The sequence below is a fragment of the Oryza brachyantha genome, chromosome 8 (genome assembly GCF_000231095.2).
Source record: "Oryza brachyantha chromosome 8, ObraRS2, whole genome shotgun sequence".
NCBI lineage: Eukaryota > Viridiplantae > Streptophyta > Magnoliopsida > Poales > Poaceae > Oryza > Oryza brachyantha.
The window spans coordinates 14,957,164-14,976,044 of NC_023170.2; the positions used below are offsets into that span (position 1 = coordinate 14,957,164).

The 18,881-nt window shown below is 40.0% G+C and overlaps 1 protein-coding gene across 1 annotated transcript; it reads right to left on the bottom strand.

Annotated features, from left to right (window-relative positions):
• Positions 1-9,017: 9,017 nt before the first annotated feature.
• On the bottom strand, positions 9,018-10,304 carry LOC107304744 (protein EXORDIUM-like 2). Its single transcript, XM_040526926.1, has one exon. It carries the CDS (start codon positions 10,252-10,254, stop codon positions 9,253-9,255), a length of 1,002 nt encoding a protein of 333 aa, XP_040382860.1. The 5' UTR covers positions 10,255-10,304; the 3' UTR covers positions 9,018-9,252.
• Positions 10,305-18,881: the final 8,577 nt, after the last annotated feature.

An 18,881-nucleotide genomic window follows, 5' to 3' on the forward strand; every position in this document is an offset into this window, starting at 1 on the left:
TTACATTGGTCATTTAAATGAGTTTGACACGTACATGCAGACCAAGCATAGTATATCTAGAACACTAGATAAGGGCCCTTTAAATCAAATGAATTGAAAAAAGGAGGAATAGAAAAAATATAGTATTTTGATAGGAATGTAAGTGTAAAATATAGGATTGCAAAAAACAGGAAAAACATAGGAATGACTGTTTGATTAGACCACATTAAAAACATAGGAATTTGAGGAAAGATAAAGACTCATAGGATTTTTTTCATAAGGTTCTATCTCTTGTTATATTTTCTCTAAAACTTGTATAGTAAGAGACAATCCATAGGAATTTTATAGGATTTCATAGAGTTCATTTCTTTGATTCAAAGGGTTTTGTAGGAAAAAATTCTATAGGAATAAAATCCTCTAAAATTTCTATGAATTCCTTTGAATCAAAGAGGGCCTAAACGTGTGTGGATATCTATCTGTATATCTATGAGCAGCCTAGGCTACGAGTTATACTCCAGTACTCGACATGTCCCTGTAATTCTGTAGATGAGTAAAGGGCGACATGGGGTGGTTGTCCTCTTGCTTCCTAGCTGCACACAATTCAGTGCTGTAAGCATGTCTTGGCCGGAGTCATGAATTGGACTTCCTTTTTGTGTGAACAATGGTACTTCTTTTCTTGATGCCATAATGCTATTTCCTTACTGGTAGAGATATTTCTTTTTCGTTTGGTTGGTGACCGTGCAACAGTACTATCAATATCTAGCGAGTTATGGACCTCAGGACCTGAAAGTCTGAAGCCATCAATAAACGGATGACAATTAGTTAGTCACCGCAAGGTAGGAACTCTATCAATGCATGCTGATGAGAACTAATTACATGATTACGTCCAAGATGAGTAGACCGACATCGCCATCAAATCATCGAGCTAAAAACAAAGACTGGAACAGCTCCTGTGAACAGTAAGAGCAAGTGCCAACCGTTGGCTCTAATTTGTCTATAGCCAACTTAATAGTCAATTCATACGATAGCATAGACTACACAACTAATATTCGGTCTCACCTATCATACACACATATGTCTTAGAGTCCGTGCTGCAGCTGGCTACAAATTAGTAGTCCGCTATCATTCTCTCATCTTTTATCTTCTTAAAATATGCTTATAGCTGATTTATAGCGTGCTATTGTACCTGCTCTGATGCAAAAGAAAAGAAGTGACCCACTCCGAGGCCAATGTCATTGCCACTTTGCCAGTTCGTCATACGCTTTAAAGATGCCCAGTCTTTGGCTTCTTTCATCATGTGATGTATGCAACTTTAACCAAGTGTGGCCAAGCTTTTCAGTTCCAGTTCTTTCATCATAGAGTATGCTGTTTCAGAATACAGAACCCTTTTCTCGTCAAGTCTCTAGCATCACTCACTCCTCTCCTCGCCATCCTCTCTTCCGTATACACAAGCTGACAAGCTACTCCATCTCCAGAAAATAAAAGCACAATCTATACAATTTTTCTTCTTGAGATTTTGTACCGTGCCCTGGGTAAATATTCCATGAAAGAGCATTGTATTTCTGGACTCTGCATCAAAATGTACATAGCCATTATTACTACGAACAACGGTGAACTTAGGATGCTCTAAGACTGTACTCACAACTGCAGATCTATTTATAAGAAAAATAAAAGCTGAATTCAACTGGTATGCACTGTACGTACTACTCTGTATATTAAGATGATTTGGCTACTGCTGATGGCTATGCTGCTGCCCTGCCATTTCAGCGAAAATTCAAGGCAAATTCATGGCCTCACGGTACACACAGGCAAGCACCCAGCACACACTCATGGCCTCGTGGACTCTCTTCTCAGCGTCACACAGGGCAAGTTTGCAATGATGCCGTGCGTGCCTGTCAACAATTCATTGCTGCCCCTCACTGTTGCACTATTAACTGGCATTTAACACTATCGCTGAGATCTGTCTGCATGAATTAGGCCTTCTTAGTTCCTAAAATTTTTTTTCAAAAACATCCTATTAAATTTTTGGACACCTAAATAAAATATTAAATATAGATGAATCAGAATACTAATTGCACAGTTACGGAAGAAATCTTGAGACGAATCTTTTAAGCCTAATTAGTCCATGATTAGTCGTAAGTGCTACAGTAACCAACATGTGCTAATGATAGATTAAATAGGCTAAAAGATTCGTCTCGCGGTTTCCAGTCTAGCCGTGAAATTCGTTTTTTCATTCATGTCCGAAAACCCCTTCTAACATCCGGTCAAACATTTGACGTGACACTTCTTCTAAAAATTTTCACAATCTAAACACCCCTTAGTAGTGAGATTAATACTAGCTGCAGTACTACACTATACTAGTACTACACTATACAACCTATCTGATCTATCTCGTGTTAATTGCTGCAAGAGAATCCTATACCTATACATGCTTTTGTAGCAGCCTAACTTTAGGACCATTTTTAGCTGTGTTATCCATTTATAGGGACTTCGATCCGCCAGCTTGTAAGCTTTCAAAGGTGACGAACAATGTCCGATCCATTTGGAGCTGTTTCAAGCCTTAACTTTAGGACCATCTGTATGATTGTTGTATCCTTCCATGTGACCCAACCAGCTTCAAAGATGAAAATGGCCGATCTCACTTGAGCCAGAGTACAGAAACGCGACGCTAAGGCCACCTCCAACAATAGAAATAGCACACTATCTCTAAGTTATCTAAAAGACAATTTTTTTAATAGTCTAGCTCTTAGCAAATAGCTCATAATACAAATGACCCTACATGTCATTCTCACTTGACATTAAAGTATGTGCAAGAGATTATCTTTTAATTAAGAGATAGTTTTTATCTCTCTTCATTAAAAAAAATATATAATATATCTTATAGATAACTTATAGATACCCATTGAAGGATGTCTAAAGAGTACTAGCACTGAAAGATACATCGAGCTGCGGTCCAACCTGTGGGTTACGGTGGAGTCCAACCATGTAGAATAACCTTTATTACTGAGGAGCAGTAACCACATCATAAACTATTAGTACAATTTATTCTCTTTTTTTTCTCGTCTTAGTTTCTCTTCTTAACATTTGCTCTAAAAAAGCTATGGACACGTAAAAAATTATTACAAACTATTTTTTATCACTAATAAAACCGTCTAATTTTAAAAGAACGAATATTGACACTGTATATATTCCCTTTACGTTGTAAGTTACAGATAGAAGACGTATTATACCGTTATGTTCGTTGTTAGAGATCGGAGATGCAAACCAATTTTGGGCATGCTTGGTTCTCTACCCTATCAATTTTTTGGTAGTGCCAACATGTAGACAAATTTGGTACTACCAATTTATTGATATGATATAGTTGCATTTGGTTTATTATAAATATGGAGCCAAATTGTATATTAACATACTAGTGAAAACATTTCTACAATTACGCCAAATTGATTAGGAGTATTTGGTTTCAAACAAAACATCGTATTTAATACTCACTCCTTACACAATTGACAGTAGAGTCAACCACTAATTAACTATAAGCTCACATTAGAGCTAACATGTATAATAAGTTAGCTATGAGGTTGGCTCTAATATTTTTCTCGCCTCTTTCTCTTACATATGTATTTAACACATCTATTCTTAAAACATATATAAAGCGAACACTTGCATGAAAACAAATACCCTTTATTTTTTATTCTATCTATATCACATAAATTTATAGTTGATTTATAGTCTGATATTGTACTTGTGAATAGATAATCCTACTATCTACATGCGAATGTGCCGTGTTTATCATTTGTGGATTTTTTTTAATTGCTTATGCACTTATCATTGTGGATGGAACGAGTATTCAGACTAAAAAAACAATGGTTCGGCTCAATTTAGCATTAATCTAAATAGTCCCTTTTGAAAATACATATAGGCATGCAGCCACTGTGGTTTGGACTTTGGACTTTGGAGTTGTCACTCGGTTTCTCGCGAGTGCATACTCCTACGACACACACGCACTTGTCCCTATTGCAGGTGAGCCAGCAGACGGCAGCACAGGGAGGCAAGCAATGGTGGGATACAACTGGCTTTGCTCGGTTGGCCACTGCGGCAGTGTTTACCTTGCCTGAAGCAGCTGCGCGCACCGCCATGCTACGCGTACTCGCCTAATCGGTAATCACAAAATTTTCAATGTAAACTCCACTGATTTGTTCATCCTCTGTTCTTAAATATAAAAAGTAGTGGAAATTAATTTAAATAAGTGTTTGTCTTGGCTCATTGCTAAAATTTTTCAATTTAATCACAGAAGCAGTATGCAAATTTACCATTATTTTCTCTAGTAATGTTTTGGATGACATGTCTTCTCTTTCATTATTTACTTACTATCATATTGCATATTATTGATAACTCGTTTAATTTCATAAAAATCATTTAAGTCAATGCATTACGCATTACGAACAACGTACTACTGCTTGTAGGCCTAGTCCGTTTCGAAGGAAAACCACCGGAAATATCTATTTCTTTGGAATACACGTTGTTCATATATTCATTTCACAGGATTCAAAGGAAGAAAAATCCCATAGGTATCACGTAACAGTCCTCCAAAACATATTAATCCCATAGAAATAAAAACATCCGCTCAACCCTTATATTTACTCATTGAAAGAGAATTTTACGTGTTTTTACACGCGAATTCCAACCTTATTCTTTATACTTTTATATGATTCTCCTATTGCAATGGTCTGAAATTCTGGGCTCCCATCGTTTGGCTTTTTGGTGGAATAAGCGAAAACGCGTTTTTGCAAATAAAAAATAATTGCATATAAAACTTTTATATACGTGTCCATAACAATTCAAAAGCGAAATGTGTAAAAGAAATCATGATAAAAAAACACAAAATTAAGTTTAAAATTAAATTTTAAAATTCAAATTTTAGTTTATAGACAACTGCGAAACGATGCAGCCGTGGATATCCCGGGAACCCTCCTCCGAACTGCGTGAGCACAGCGGCAGCGTCGCAGCATCGCGCGACGAGCCGTACCACGCACGTACTACCACTAGTACGCTTTACAGGCGGTTCGCATGCGCAGCTCGCTGCGCGGTGGTGGGTGGGGGCCGCGTGACGACTGCGGCGCGTGGGGAGACGGGTTGGGTTGGATTGGATGCACGCGCGCGCGTGGGGAGACGGGTTGGGTTGGATTGGATGCGCTCGCGCGGCTTCCGCTCGGCGCGCGCGCGCGCGCACGCACGCACGAGCCCCGTGTCCCGGTCCGTGCGTGGGGCGCGGCGTACGTACCACCACCTTTATTCGTATAATTCCTCGTCGGTCCGGCGATTTGTGTGGGCTGAGGGACAAGCCGGTGAACTGAAGAAACCGCCGTGGACCGGTTCATTGGTGATTGGTCACTCTCTGTCTGTGTGAACAGTGCTGGTCTCTGACGGCGCGGCCCGGGTTATCCGCATGCTGGCGAGGAGCGACTCTCCCTTGAGTGTGACTGCTCACCGCTGTCTTTCGTGAAATGCTTGGCAAATGGGTTTGGACGTGTACGTACATGGATGAGAATGTACCGTACCTCCGTATGAAAGTAAGATTATTTTAATATCGTTTAAAATATGACTATTTTTTGTCCATTCTAATTATTTTACTTTCGTTTAAAATAGGATTATTTTTTGTCCATTCTAAATTATTGCAGGATAAGTTTATTTCTCGGTAATTATTGTACTAGAGTTTGTACAAATGATGGATAAATACATCAGAAATAGATAAGGTATAAATAAGTTATATTAAGATTTAATAAAATGTGATATTTTAGTTTTTTTAAATTGGTATGTGTAAGAGGAGTGAAAAAAATTATTTTAGGACGGAAAGTTCAATTTATCTTGTGTAAGAAATACGAGAAATTTGTAGCTGCATTTAGTTACTAAGCTTCTCAGGACAGACACAGTCAGGACAGACATAGTGTAAACCACTCGCATAGAATGAAACTATTAGGTCAACAATACAAACCACAATTTAACTCATTTTGTATTTTAGCCCTTACGTATTTTCTAGGATAAGATCTCCCGCTTAATCCCCTCCGGCCTATCTATCCTCGTCGCCTCCCCTCTTTCTCCTCTCTCCATGACAATGATGTGGGTGGATGGAGCTAGGGCAGTGACGGATCGAGGGGCATTGAGTTCATGTGGCACGGATCGACCTTGGGGGTGGCGGATCAAGCATGGGCAACTGCGGCAAATCAACCTCAACAACGACAAACAAATATCATGCCCGCCATAACCTACTCCACCTTTGTACAAATGATGGATAAATACATCAAGCATGGGCAACTGCGTCTTTCTCTCCTCTCTTATGCTTTCTGGACCTACATCGAGACGCGAACTCTACTAGGATAATGTGCACGGCAATCTGACAAGTCCTCTCTGATATGGTGGGCTAGAACCACGCGGCATGTCAGGGCACCAATACCATATAGTATGTCCGTACTTTCCCGTATTTCTTTATACGATGCCCGTTTTAGTCTATATTTCATCCTATGTCTTATTAAAAAATTATATAATTATTATTTTTTTATTATAATATGATTTATTATTATAGAAATTTTAAGTATACATTATAATTTTTTATATTTGGATATAAATTTTAAATAAAATAAATGATCAAATGTAATTCTAAAATCAACGATGTCATATATAAAAATATAAACACAGAGGGAGTACAAATTTTGTGACCTAGGACCGTGAGATACTACTAGTACTAACCGTAACGTACAGCGTAGGAGTATATACTGACCGCTCCCTCCGTCCCAAAATAAACCAATTTTTTATTTTTTATCTTTAATTTTTGACTTTTCGTCTTATATAAATTTTTTTGTGATTGATATTTTTGTTTTTGTTAGATAATAAATTATAAATAGTATTTTACGTATGACTAATATTTTTCTAATTTTCTAAAATAATTTTAAACAAGATGGATGGTAAACGTTGGAAATGAAAATCGGAAAATTCGTTTTTTTACGGAGGAAGTAATAAACTGCAATTGTGCGTTTTGGAGGGGAGGAACCGCCGAACAGGGCTGGCTCAGAGAGAGGTCAGAGCGGTCACGTCCGACGAGCCCAGCTCCGTGCACCGACGGGACGCCTTCCGTACCATACAAGTTTTTCCTTCGCTCTCCCTCTGCCACAGTGCCAGTGCCGCAGACTGGCGCCACCACTGTGCGCCCAAGCTTATCCCCTGGATGGATTCCCGTCTTGCCCTTCTCCGTACTACGAGTACGCATGTACCAGCACAGGGGATAGCCATGTTGCACCGCGTCCATCCTTTTCCACGATATTTTACCCAATCCGTCTCACGTCTAATAAAAAATTGGTCATATGTTTTCAGCTCATTATCTCACGTCTAATAAAAAATTGGTCCCTCCGTTTCACAATTACCGATGACTCTAACCATATACTACCACTATTACATGAAAAATTTAGATAAAATAAAAAATCTTATAATATAAAAGGAGAAGGTAATATTAATATATACTGTCTCAATCCCATAATAATCTTATTTTTGTTTTTCGTATCCAATATTTGACCATTCGGCTTATTCGAGAAATTTATATAAAAACATAAAAAAATTACTCACGTATAAAATACTATTTATATTTTATCATCTAGTAATAATAAAAATTTTAATCACAAAAAAATTTAAATAAGACAAATAGTCAAACGTTGGACACGGAAAAACAAAAAATAAGATTATTATGTGACGGAGATAGTAAAGATTATAATGATTTTATAAATAAGGAACATGTGAGCGTGGAATGGTAAGGGAAGGTAAAATAAGATAGTCTTAGAGTGATAAGTGGTAAATGGGATGAGTGGTTAAAATCCTTATGTTTTAAGTATATTATTTAAATCTTAAAAATACTTATATTTTATAAATAACAGTAAAAAAATAATTGTCTTACGTATATCAACACAAAATAGAAAGACTAGTCAGACATGTTTTTTAATCCAAACCGGTTAAATTTACAACCGTGTTTTAAATAACCCTAATTTCCTGTGACGACTACAAAACAGAAAAACAAGTTCGGACACTACAAAGCATAAAGAATACGGGTTCGATTCCTCTACGTTACTACAGGCGAATACTGTTCATTTAAGTGACAGTATTTTAATACCATGAACGCTATGAACAGTGTCGAAATTATGTAGGAAATACAATAGCGTTAAATCTAAAATGACATGAGCGCCATGAACAGGGTCGGAATACCAAATTCACATAGTTGTTGCTCTATGGTATCAACATTTTTACTGCGGAGATGTCGTTCGAAAGAATACTGGCTACTACTAAAATTCAAAATAAAAAAAAACATTCCTCGTATAACAAGTCCACTAGTCGTACTTCAGGACACGTCACGTTCAATAATACTACTACATCTGATATTATATTTATTTATATTAAGATGGACGGAGTACACTGTTCAAGTTTTGTTTTATTTTAAACTGACTAAACTTTATGTCATGTCTTTTCTTTTACTTTCAACCCATTAAATTAACTAATTAACTATCAGTGCAGTTGCCGTTTTACTAGCCCAATGTCAATTTTTTCGTCAACGGTAAAGAGAGTTATTTGAGTTTCTCTAAACCGACAATAACAAATTTATCTATTTCTTTAATACAATGTGGCCCAAGTACAATTCTCTCGTTTTTGTTGTGTGCATGCTTTCCACGATGACAAAAGTGGCATCTGATGGCTCATTGGTTCTTGGTTGCCATTTGTCTAGGGACTAATGAAAGCATTCCTATACTCATTTGACATTATTGGGAGGATTTGTCTTTCGCTTTTGTCTTTTCGATTTTCTTACCTCTATAATGTAAAATTTAAATTTTTAAAGTTACTAATATATTTTTCATTTTATTTTTATCTTAGCTTTCATATAGCTAACATCACATATAAAAAATATTTATCTATAAATTGGAATTATGGAGTACGGCATTTGGCTTCAACCAACAAAAAAGATGATCCCTATGAAACAAACATTCATTTGCATGACACTTGATCGAACAAGCCATGAAGAGGAGCGAACAGTGCCTTACCCATTATATACAGAACATCAAAAGCCTACGTTTATTACATTGTGCTGCTTTTTTTCATTTTTTTTTACCAACAAATATCCACAAAACCAAAAGAAAAACGAGACACCAACCCATTATTCCCTAACCCGATCCATCCGTACACCAGCCCACAAACCAAACCATCTTGGTCCATCGATCGCATCACGTCATGGAACAGAGCGTTGTCCTACACGAGCGTGGAGCACTGCGAGGTCTTGGGGTCCCACATCGCCGGAAGCAGGAACCGCCGTCCGGCGACCCCGACGGCGTTGTAGCTGGCCCCCGTGGCGGCGTCCACCGGCACCTGGCCGGGGTACCCCGGGTAGGCTCCGGCGCCGAACATCCCCGTGCAGGCTGTTACTGCCTCCAGCGGCGCCTCGGTGGGGCCCTGGAAGTAGCCGCCGCCGTAGGGGTTCGTCACGGCGCCGGCCAGCAGCGTGGCGAGGTTGATGATGATGCCGTCCATCCCCACGTCGGCGTTCGGGGACACCAATGGGGGAGCCTGTGGCCCGTAGGGCGGCTGGTGGAACGGCCACGCGCACTCCCCCGGGCACTGCTCCGCCGCGTTCCCGACCCACACGTACGCGAACCTGCCGCGCCCGCGTGCGGCGGCTCGCGCCGGCGCCGGGGCCGTGGCGGCGGCGGCGGCCGAGGTGGCCGACGCGTGGAGGCCGCAGTGGGAGAGGCAGAAGCCGTCGACGAGGACGTCGGGGGCCGTTATCACGACGGCGATGGAGCCCCGGTGCGGAGAGAGGCGCGCCGCGAGCGCGGCGAGGGACGTCTCCGACAGCCGCCGACCGAGGGAGAGAGACCCGTCGAGCACCTGGCGGCCGAGGGAGAGACGCGCGGCGCCAGGGTGGTACCTGGCCGTGGTGGCCCACCACGACGCGACGGACGGCGGCGCCGGACCACCGCCAGCAGCAGCAGGGGAAGACGACGGCGCCGGCGGCGAGGATAGAGACAGCAGGAAGTCAGCCACGGTCGCGCGCTGCGCCGGGGTGAAGCGGCCGTACCAGAGCAAGTTGACGGAGTAGTTCCCGGTGAGCAGCTGCCCGTGGTGATTCGTCAGCGTCACCGGCGCCTGCGTCACCAGGAACAGTTGCCTCGGCGTGGCCGCCTCCCCGCCGGCGGCACCCGCGGCGAGCAGAAGCACCAACACAAGAGCAACCCGCCCGTACAGGTGGGCCATGGATGTCAGTCACACCTCGCAAGCAGGAGCACACCCGTGGTGGTAGGGACGGGGGCGGGGCGGGGGCTACCAATGGCAAGCGAGGGTTTATATAGGGGTCAAGCCGGATCGCGCGGCCATGAGTTTCGCGGTGAGCTTGGTCCACTGCGCCGGAGTGGGCGCGACTTTTGAGGAGGTGTCGTGCCGAGGCGTAGCAATTTTTCTGGGGAAGCGGGGTAGGGTGGGAGTCCTGGGTGGTCGGGCCACACTTGTCAGAGGTGGAAGGAGGGTTCCTTGCGTGGGAAGGGAGGGGGTGTTTTGAATGAATTCGATGTGATGCAGGTTGACAGGAGGTGAGACATGGCGAGGGGTGAGAGCACGCACGCTGGCGGAGTCGTGCAGTGGAGTGTGAATGCAGCAGCTGCTGCTGCTGCCTTGTACAGAAAACAAAGGTGCTGCTGCCTTGTTTAGTTCCAAAAGTATTTTTTAAAAATATCATATTAAAATTTTGGAAACCTAAATAAAGTATTAAATATATATAAACCAAAAACTAATTATACAGTTATCTAAGAAAACTTGAGATAAATCTTTTGATCATAATTAGTCCATGATTAGCCATACGTGCTACAGTAACCAACATGTGCTAGTGACAGATTAATTAGGCTCAAAAGATTCGTCTCGCGGTTTCTAGGCTAGCCGTGAAATTTGTTTTTTCATTCGTGTCCGAAAACCCCTTCCAACATCTGATCAAACATTTGACGTGACACTTTTCTCAAAAAAAATTTCAATCTAAGGTGGTGTTTAGATTAAGAAATTTTTTAAAAGAAGTGTCACGTCAAATGTTTGACCGGATGTCGGAAGGGGTTCGGACACGAAAGAAAAAAGCCGTGAAATTTGTTTTTTCATTCCTATCCGAAAACCCCTTCCGACATCCGGTCAAACATTTGACGTGACAATTCTTTCAAAAATTTTCTCAATCTAAACACCACCTTAGATTGAAAATTTTATTGGAAGAAGTGTCACGTCAAATGTTTAATCAGATGTCGGAAGGGGTTTTCGGACACGAATGAAAAAACAAATTTCACGGCTAGCCTAGAAACCGCGAGACGAATCTTTTGAGCCTAATTAATCTGTCATTAGCACATGTTGGTTACTGTAGCACTTATGGCTAATCATGGGCTAATTAGGCTCAAAACATTCGTCTCAAGATTTCTTTCATAACTATGCAATTAGTTTTTTGGTTCATATATGTTTAATGCTTTATTTAGGTGTCCAAAAATTTTATGTGATGTTTTTGGAAAAAAAATTTAGGAACTAAACAAGGCCAAAATTTTTTGGTTGACATCCGAAGGGGTTTTAGGGGTTGTTTAGATGTGACTAAACTTTTTAACCCCATGTCATATCGGATGTTTGATATTAATTTGAAGTATTAAATATAGACTATTAATAAAACCCATCTATAATCTTGGACTAATTTGCGAGACGAATCTAATGAGCCTAATTAATCCATGATTAGTCTATGTGATGCTATAGTAAATATTTGCTAATTATAGATTAATTAGGCTTTAAAATTTGTCTCTCGAATTAGCTCTCATTTATGAAATTAGTTTTTTTATTAGTCTCAAATTAGTGTACAAACATCCGATATAACTAAGGACTAGAAATAAGTCCCTAGAAATAAACACCCCCTTAGGCCTAGGGGTTTGTGTTCCGTTATCGCGATGCACCGATGAGACAACTTTGTAAGAGCATCCCCAACAACTCATCTAAATTTGGTCATCCATATCTTTATTTGGATGATCATCTAAAATACTTTCATCCTTTATATCCCTTTGTACTCCGGCAGATCATCTATTTATGGCATTCTCTATATCTATTTGGAGGATTGGAGAGAGAACATCTAAATATAGAGTTTCTCTCTCCTAATATGGATAACATCCAAAAATAGATGATGTGATAGATGTTCTGCTGGAGCTCAACTTTTACTCTGCATCCTCTATTTCTATGATGGAGGATGGGATGGATGAGCTGTTGGGGATGCTCTAAGGTACCATTTGATTCAAACGAATTTTATAGAAATTTTAGAGCATTTTATTTCTATAAGAATTTTTCCAATAAAGTTCTTTGAATCGAAAGGATAAATCCTATGAATTTCCTATGGAATGCATCTTCCTATACAAGTTTTAGAGAAAATTTAACAAGAGGTTAAATCTCATGGAAAAAATCCTTTGAGTCTATATCTCTTCTCAAAATCCTGTGTGTTTTCCTGGCCCAATCAAACGGTCATTCCGTTTTTCCTGTGTTTTGAATCCTCTGTTTTACACCTACATTTCCGTCAGAATCCCATGTTTTTCCTACTCTTTCATTTTTTTCATTCATGTGATTCAAAGAGACCCTAAAATTGTTTGATAATTCGATTAAGTTTAAAATAGTTTGTTAGTCAAATGTGTTCAAAATTCATTGCTTTTGGTTACAGGATTATCCATGATATTGATCAATAGGAGTGGTGTTTGAGATAATTGTTATTTGGTTTTGTATAGATACTATATGATATAAATGAATGATTGAACTACTAAAAAGTTAACAAATTTTCTCAAAATATTTGGATGATATACTTTTATACAAGTAAATTACGCAACATACTCCATTTATGAGTTTTGAAGGTGTATCTGTATCTTTACTGCTATAAAAGTCTTCAGTGGTGGTGGCTGTAAATCTGCCAACCCACTCCTATTGGATTTTTAGAATTTACCCTTAACTTCGTAATATTAAAAATTAATCAAATCTAGATAGATATCCACGTAAAATCAAATTGATATGGATATTTCCTATATAAAAAAGATGATCACATATTTTATAAAAAAATATTTTTCTATTTATTCTAGAAATAATATAATATGTTTTCATTATTTGCAAAGTACGAGTATTCACCTAGTAAATACAAAATCTTTCAAGTGGCAGGTAACGTCTTTCTATTGTTTTTTTTTTACGATTATGCAGGTCGCAGGAGTCATGTAAAGCACACACCACCAGCACAGGTCCACCACTTAACATTCACATAACACTTACCCACCCAAGAATACGTTGACGTTCGCTCAAAAAAAAAACAAACGTAGATCACCGCCAAATCACTACCACACCACTAAAAACTTATTGGAACATATGTTTTGTGTGCACATTGACATTAGGACTTAAATCCTAACAGATAAAGTCATGCATCCACCGATCCATGACTTTATCACTACATCACTATTTCTTTCCAAATTGCCCCCATATCTTAAACCATGATTTAACATGGTAACATAGTATATAGTAGAAATAATTATATGATTATATATACGAGAGTAAAGGGTACCAGCGGTCTCTAAACTTGTGTGTATGTGTCATCTAGTCCTTAAACTCTTAAAATATATTTTGGGTCTCCAAACTTGTCGGGGGTATCATATAGATCCAAACGGGCTCTGATCCGCTTCATCCGCTGACGTGGCATGCCACGGTGGCGCCTACATGTTGGTGGTGCCATGCGGGTCTCACATGTCATTATCTCTCCCCTTTTTATTCTTTTCTCTCTATTCTCGTCGGCGTCACCGTGGCATGCCACGCCAGCGGATGGAGTGGGTTGAAGTCTGTTTGGACCTATATGACACCTTCGGACAAGTTCGGAGACCCAAAAATACATTTTGAGAGTTCAGGGACCTAGATGACACATACACATAAGTTTAGAGACCGCTAGTGTACTTCACTCTATATATAAACACATACAAAAGATAGACATGTGACTTATGACGGCCAGCCATAACATGCCATCAATCCTCTTAAATCGGTATAGTGATAATGTCGGGGCGTTTGACAGGGAGAGATGGATATTACTCCATATATGGATGCTGTTTTGTCTGGCCAACTCTATATGCGTGTTTGAAAGACAATGTACACCTAATTTGTTCGTACCACAACACTGATGAAAATGGTGGTCATCCGGCAAACGAAGGAGACCTCAATCACTGCAAGGAGTACGTGGCTGTTGAAGTGTGGCATGATGCATACTCCTGTATGCTGATATAACCACTTGCGATTCATGCTGAATTTTTTATGAAGATGAGCCAGCCTTTTGCTGGCTGCTACTGCGGCTGTGTGGGTGTGGTCCTGCCATGCTTAATGAACAGCTGAAAGGAACAGTGCTCCTGGCGTTGTGAAGGAGGGTGCACGATGCGTCCTTCCTCTGATGAATTGACCCACTAATCATGGACGGTGAGCATCATATTCAGATTTTGAAAACTTACATGTACGATCTCAACCACAGCTTGTTATCATCTGGCAGCACATGATAATGAAATAACAAAGTGATGATAGTAGGGGTAGAATAGCACTAAGTAGAGACTACCGTGAATTACTCATAGCCAACTGAATTAACCATTGCATAATTACCGTTCTCTGCAGTCTCCATGAGTAGACGCATTTGCGCAAAATATCACTACTGATCACGCCCATCTTTTTGCTTTTTCTTATGTTAAACCAAAATTTAAATTTTTAATCTTAAATTTATAGTTGATTTTAAGGTTTTTTCATCAAAGACTTTTATATCGCTAAAAATATATATATATAATTTTTATTCGTAAATTATTTTTTTCATTATAAAGACAAACGATCACCCTCGAGCTGCCAGAAGAACAGATCTCTGCATTCACGCAATAACCTATGGCTGCAGATTTCAGAAAGTCTGAAGAACCAGGGTTTCTCTTACCGCGCAAGCCACCAAAATCGCGGTACCGCGCTCCCGCGGATCCCGCACGGTAACCGCAAAAACCAGGATGAATTTGAATCAAAAAAATTGAATTTAAACTCGTGCGGTTTTCACGGCTTACCGCGCGGTTTGCCACGGTTACCGCGCGGTAAGCCACGAAAACCGCGGTTTCTACTTGCTGGAACAACACATGAGAACGACAGTTACCGTGGCTTACCACGCGGTTTTTGTAGCTGAAACCGTGGTTACCGCGAGGAAACCGCGGTTACTGCGAGAAGACCACGGGCGTGATGCAACTGTAAAAAAACTTTAAAAAATCTAAAAAAAATACATGAAAAATAGAAAAATATTTTGTGACTATATTTATGACAATAGGACATGTTATAGGGAAAACAAGAAAATTTTCACATGACATTTCCTAAATTCTTTATATTGCAACATACAAACATACACCGGCATATCACCCTTCACCAAATAATTCACTCCAATAACAAGTAATAACAACTTTATTTTGATTGTTGCGTCACAACTATACCTACTACCCATTATTACGAATAAAACTATTATGTACATACTAAGATACGTATAATTTTTCTCTATACATATTTTCCATATATCCATCGTTGTATATTTGTATTTCAACATTATGTACCCTAGTATATAGTGTAAATTAATAATGACTCAACACAAAATATTCTTGACCATCTTCCTATGAAATATTACTTGCAATAGGCTATTTTTTAATTTTGTTTCCCGAAATACTCGTTTATGCTTTTTAATTACGTTGGGAGTACATTTTTTCATTAATTTCTTTGACAAAACTACATTATATATCTACATATACCACATATATTTTTTCATTAAATTTCCTCAATTTTTTTAAATTCTCCTTAAATTTAAACTCGGTTACCGTGGTTTACCGAGCACGGCTACCACGGTAACCGTCGCGGTTTTGCAAACCAACGCCTCGAGGAAGCAGTGTGCCTGTGCGTGAAAATTCGACGAAAGATCCGTGTTTACAAAAGGACGGCCATAATTTTCAAAGGTGAAAAAGCTACTTGTTAAACTACACACGATGCGCTCTGAAAGGAAAAGGATGGCATCTGAGACAGCGCCGGTTGCTTTTGCGGGTTTTTATACTGATTGGGGAGCCATTCCAAGGAAGAACTGCGATGTTTAACGCTAAACTAAACTGTGGCCATTACTGCATACTTAAGCTTTTGAGTTTTGTCCGGTGGTCGAATGTCCCCGTGCCGACTTAACCGAACATGCTTCCAGTACAGTTTAATGTGGCATATACTCTAATGTTCTCGCCATTTTTTTTAAGAAGACATGCTGCAGCCATTGGTGAGTGACCATCACACGTGAAATGAGGCAACGTGGGTTAAACATCATGTGACTAAAGTCTAAAGTGCGTTCTTGGCAAAAAAATTTACTAGAAAGAAACGGATAACTTTAAAATTTGAGTTTCATTTTTTTAGTAATGGAGGAACCGGCCTCTACACCAAACACGGGCGTACAGAGCCAAAACGAGGCATTAAATTTGAGTTTCATCTGTTCGCTTCAAGTTATGCTGGTCAAATTTTGAATTGTCAATATTAATTTTTTTCCCATGATTTTAGGGGTGTGCTGTAAAATTCTAGACCTTTACATAAATCAAAGAAAAATAGGAGAACTGGACTAGAAAGTATGAGGGGCTGAAATAGAAAATTAAAGCCACTCCTAAAGCCACATGCCTTGTAAGAAACCAGATTTTTTTGACCAATTATTTATCCTAGTAGCACTTTGAGGCCACTCCTATCTCCTATGAGTGGTCTTCATTATGTATGTATGCATGCCCCTAGCAGCATCCACAGTGAAAAAAAAATGGCTGTCAAAGAAGTCCATAGAATTTGTACTTACATTTTCTTGCAGTAACGGAAAAGAAAGGTCAATCAATAACGGAAGTAATGCGAGAACTCTGAACTTAATGAGTGAGGAATCGATCAACATCGCTTCAGCTTTTACCTCAAGCTTATACACGCTCTAGCCCCTAAGTCCCATACCGTTGACCATCTTGTTGCCGCTGGCTACCATATGAAGAAGAAAAGAAACTGTCTCAAAATCTAATTCTAGGACCTGGATTATCTGCAGTAATATAGAAAAACATTGTTCATGAGAGGAGAACAATGAAAAAAAATATCATATATAGTGTCGGAATATTATAGCTGCAACACTTCTAAAATCGTTCCCTCCTGTAGCGACTAATATAGTGATCAATCTTAACCTTCTGTTTTGATCTAACAGCAACGGGATTCTTCAAATGCATGTTAAAGTTAATCAAGTTAAGTGGCTGAAATTTTCACCACAGCCAGCATTCCTTTGTCACTGTGAAAACCGCCTAGGAGCCATAGGACCGCCAGGATCAAGAACTTGAACAAACCAACTTCTGTCGGTAAATCCAAGTATCCAACTTCGAATGTTAATAGTATGTGTTAGAACTATGGGATCATCTAGGGTTCTAGCTCTAGTTCGATGACTCTATTGGATAGATCAATTGCATTATGATTGAGGGAAAAGGGGATTAGTTACCGACCAGTGGAACCGCTTGCCGAGGAGGAGGAACCGGCCATCGTCGTCGATCTCGGCTTGGAGCTAACGGCGGCGGCGGTGGTCGGTGAAGTCCAGTGAGGGCGCTATTGCGGTCATGGTCCTAGTGATCCTGGCGAGGTAGCGGCGCGGCTGTGGTTTACTCCCGTCACTGGTTGCTCCCCCTCGATCGGTTAGGGTTAGGGTTTGTGGGGTGAGTGCGGCGGCGACAAACTTCGTGTGTTGTGCCACGCCAGCCTCCACCTCCTTTTATTTAGCGCAGGGTGACAAGGGCCCACCGGCCAGTGGGCTGGGCGCCCTGATCAGGGCGCGTGTGAAGGTCCCTCTTAGGCCGTTGGGCTCAAGAAGTGGAGATCTACACTATGCAGCATTTGGTTAATGTACATCAGCGTGTACAAAGTTCGGTGGTTTTGGATTTTTGATTATGCTTATAAGCCGAAATTTGAACTTTTAACCTTTTCAACCTTAATTTGGAGTTGATTTGTATGTTTTTCACCGAATCTTATTTATAACATTAGCTTCTAGATCGCTATAAACCACGTATATAAAATTTTATTTATAAATTATTTTTTATTTGTAAATCTGCCGTTTGAATTTTTTTTGTTTTAAAAACTCATGAGGTGACCCGTACCACGCCCAGTTTCTTTAGTCACGTCGATCCACAAGTTCCAAATCTTATCGAAGATGTGGTTATAGTTTGGTGACATGGTTTCAAGTTCTGGTAGGCTTGTCAGTGAGTGGGCAAGCAGGCACAGCTGATCAAAGATGTGAGACGGGTACGCTCTGATCTGTGCCTCAAAGATCTGCAGCTACAGGCAAGGCATGGACATTATCGAGGGCAAGCAAGAGCATCGGAGAAAGGCTGGAGCCTGGAGCCTCGACGACCTCTGCGAGTTCGCGAGGATCTTGAACTTGAAGGGAGGAGGAGGATGCATCATCCGTGTTCAGTGCCATCTTCTTGGGCCTGGACCGTATAAAGAAGGCCTATGACAGGAGCCCCGCCTCCGCTCATCATGGACCCTGAATTCGCGCAGGAGAACATGGACAGGAAGACGGCATGGCGGAGGTTGGTAGACCTTTTTTTTTTATATTACTTTTAGCATTTTTATTTTTTTTAATTTTAATACTCCCTCCGTTTCATAACGTATAAGATGTTTGAATTTTTTTCTTATAATGTTTAAACATTTATCTTATTCAAAAAATTATGAAAATATTATTTATTTTGCTTGTGACTTAAGTTAGTATAAAAAGAACTTTAAGCATGAATTGTCATTTTTTATATTTGTGTTAAATTTTTAAATAAGCCGAACGATCAAAT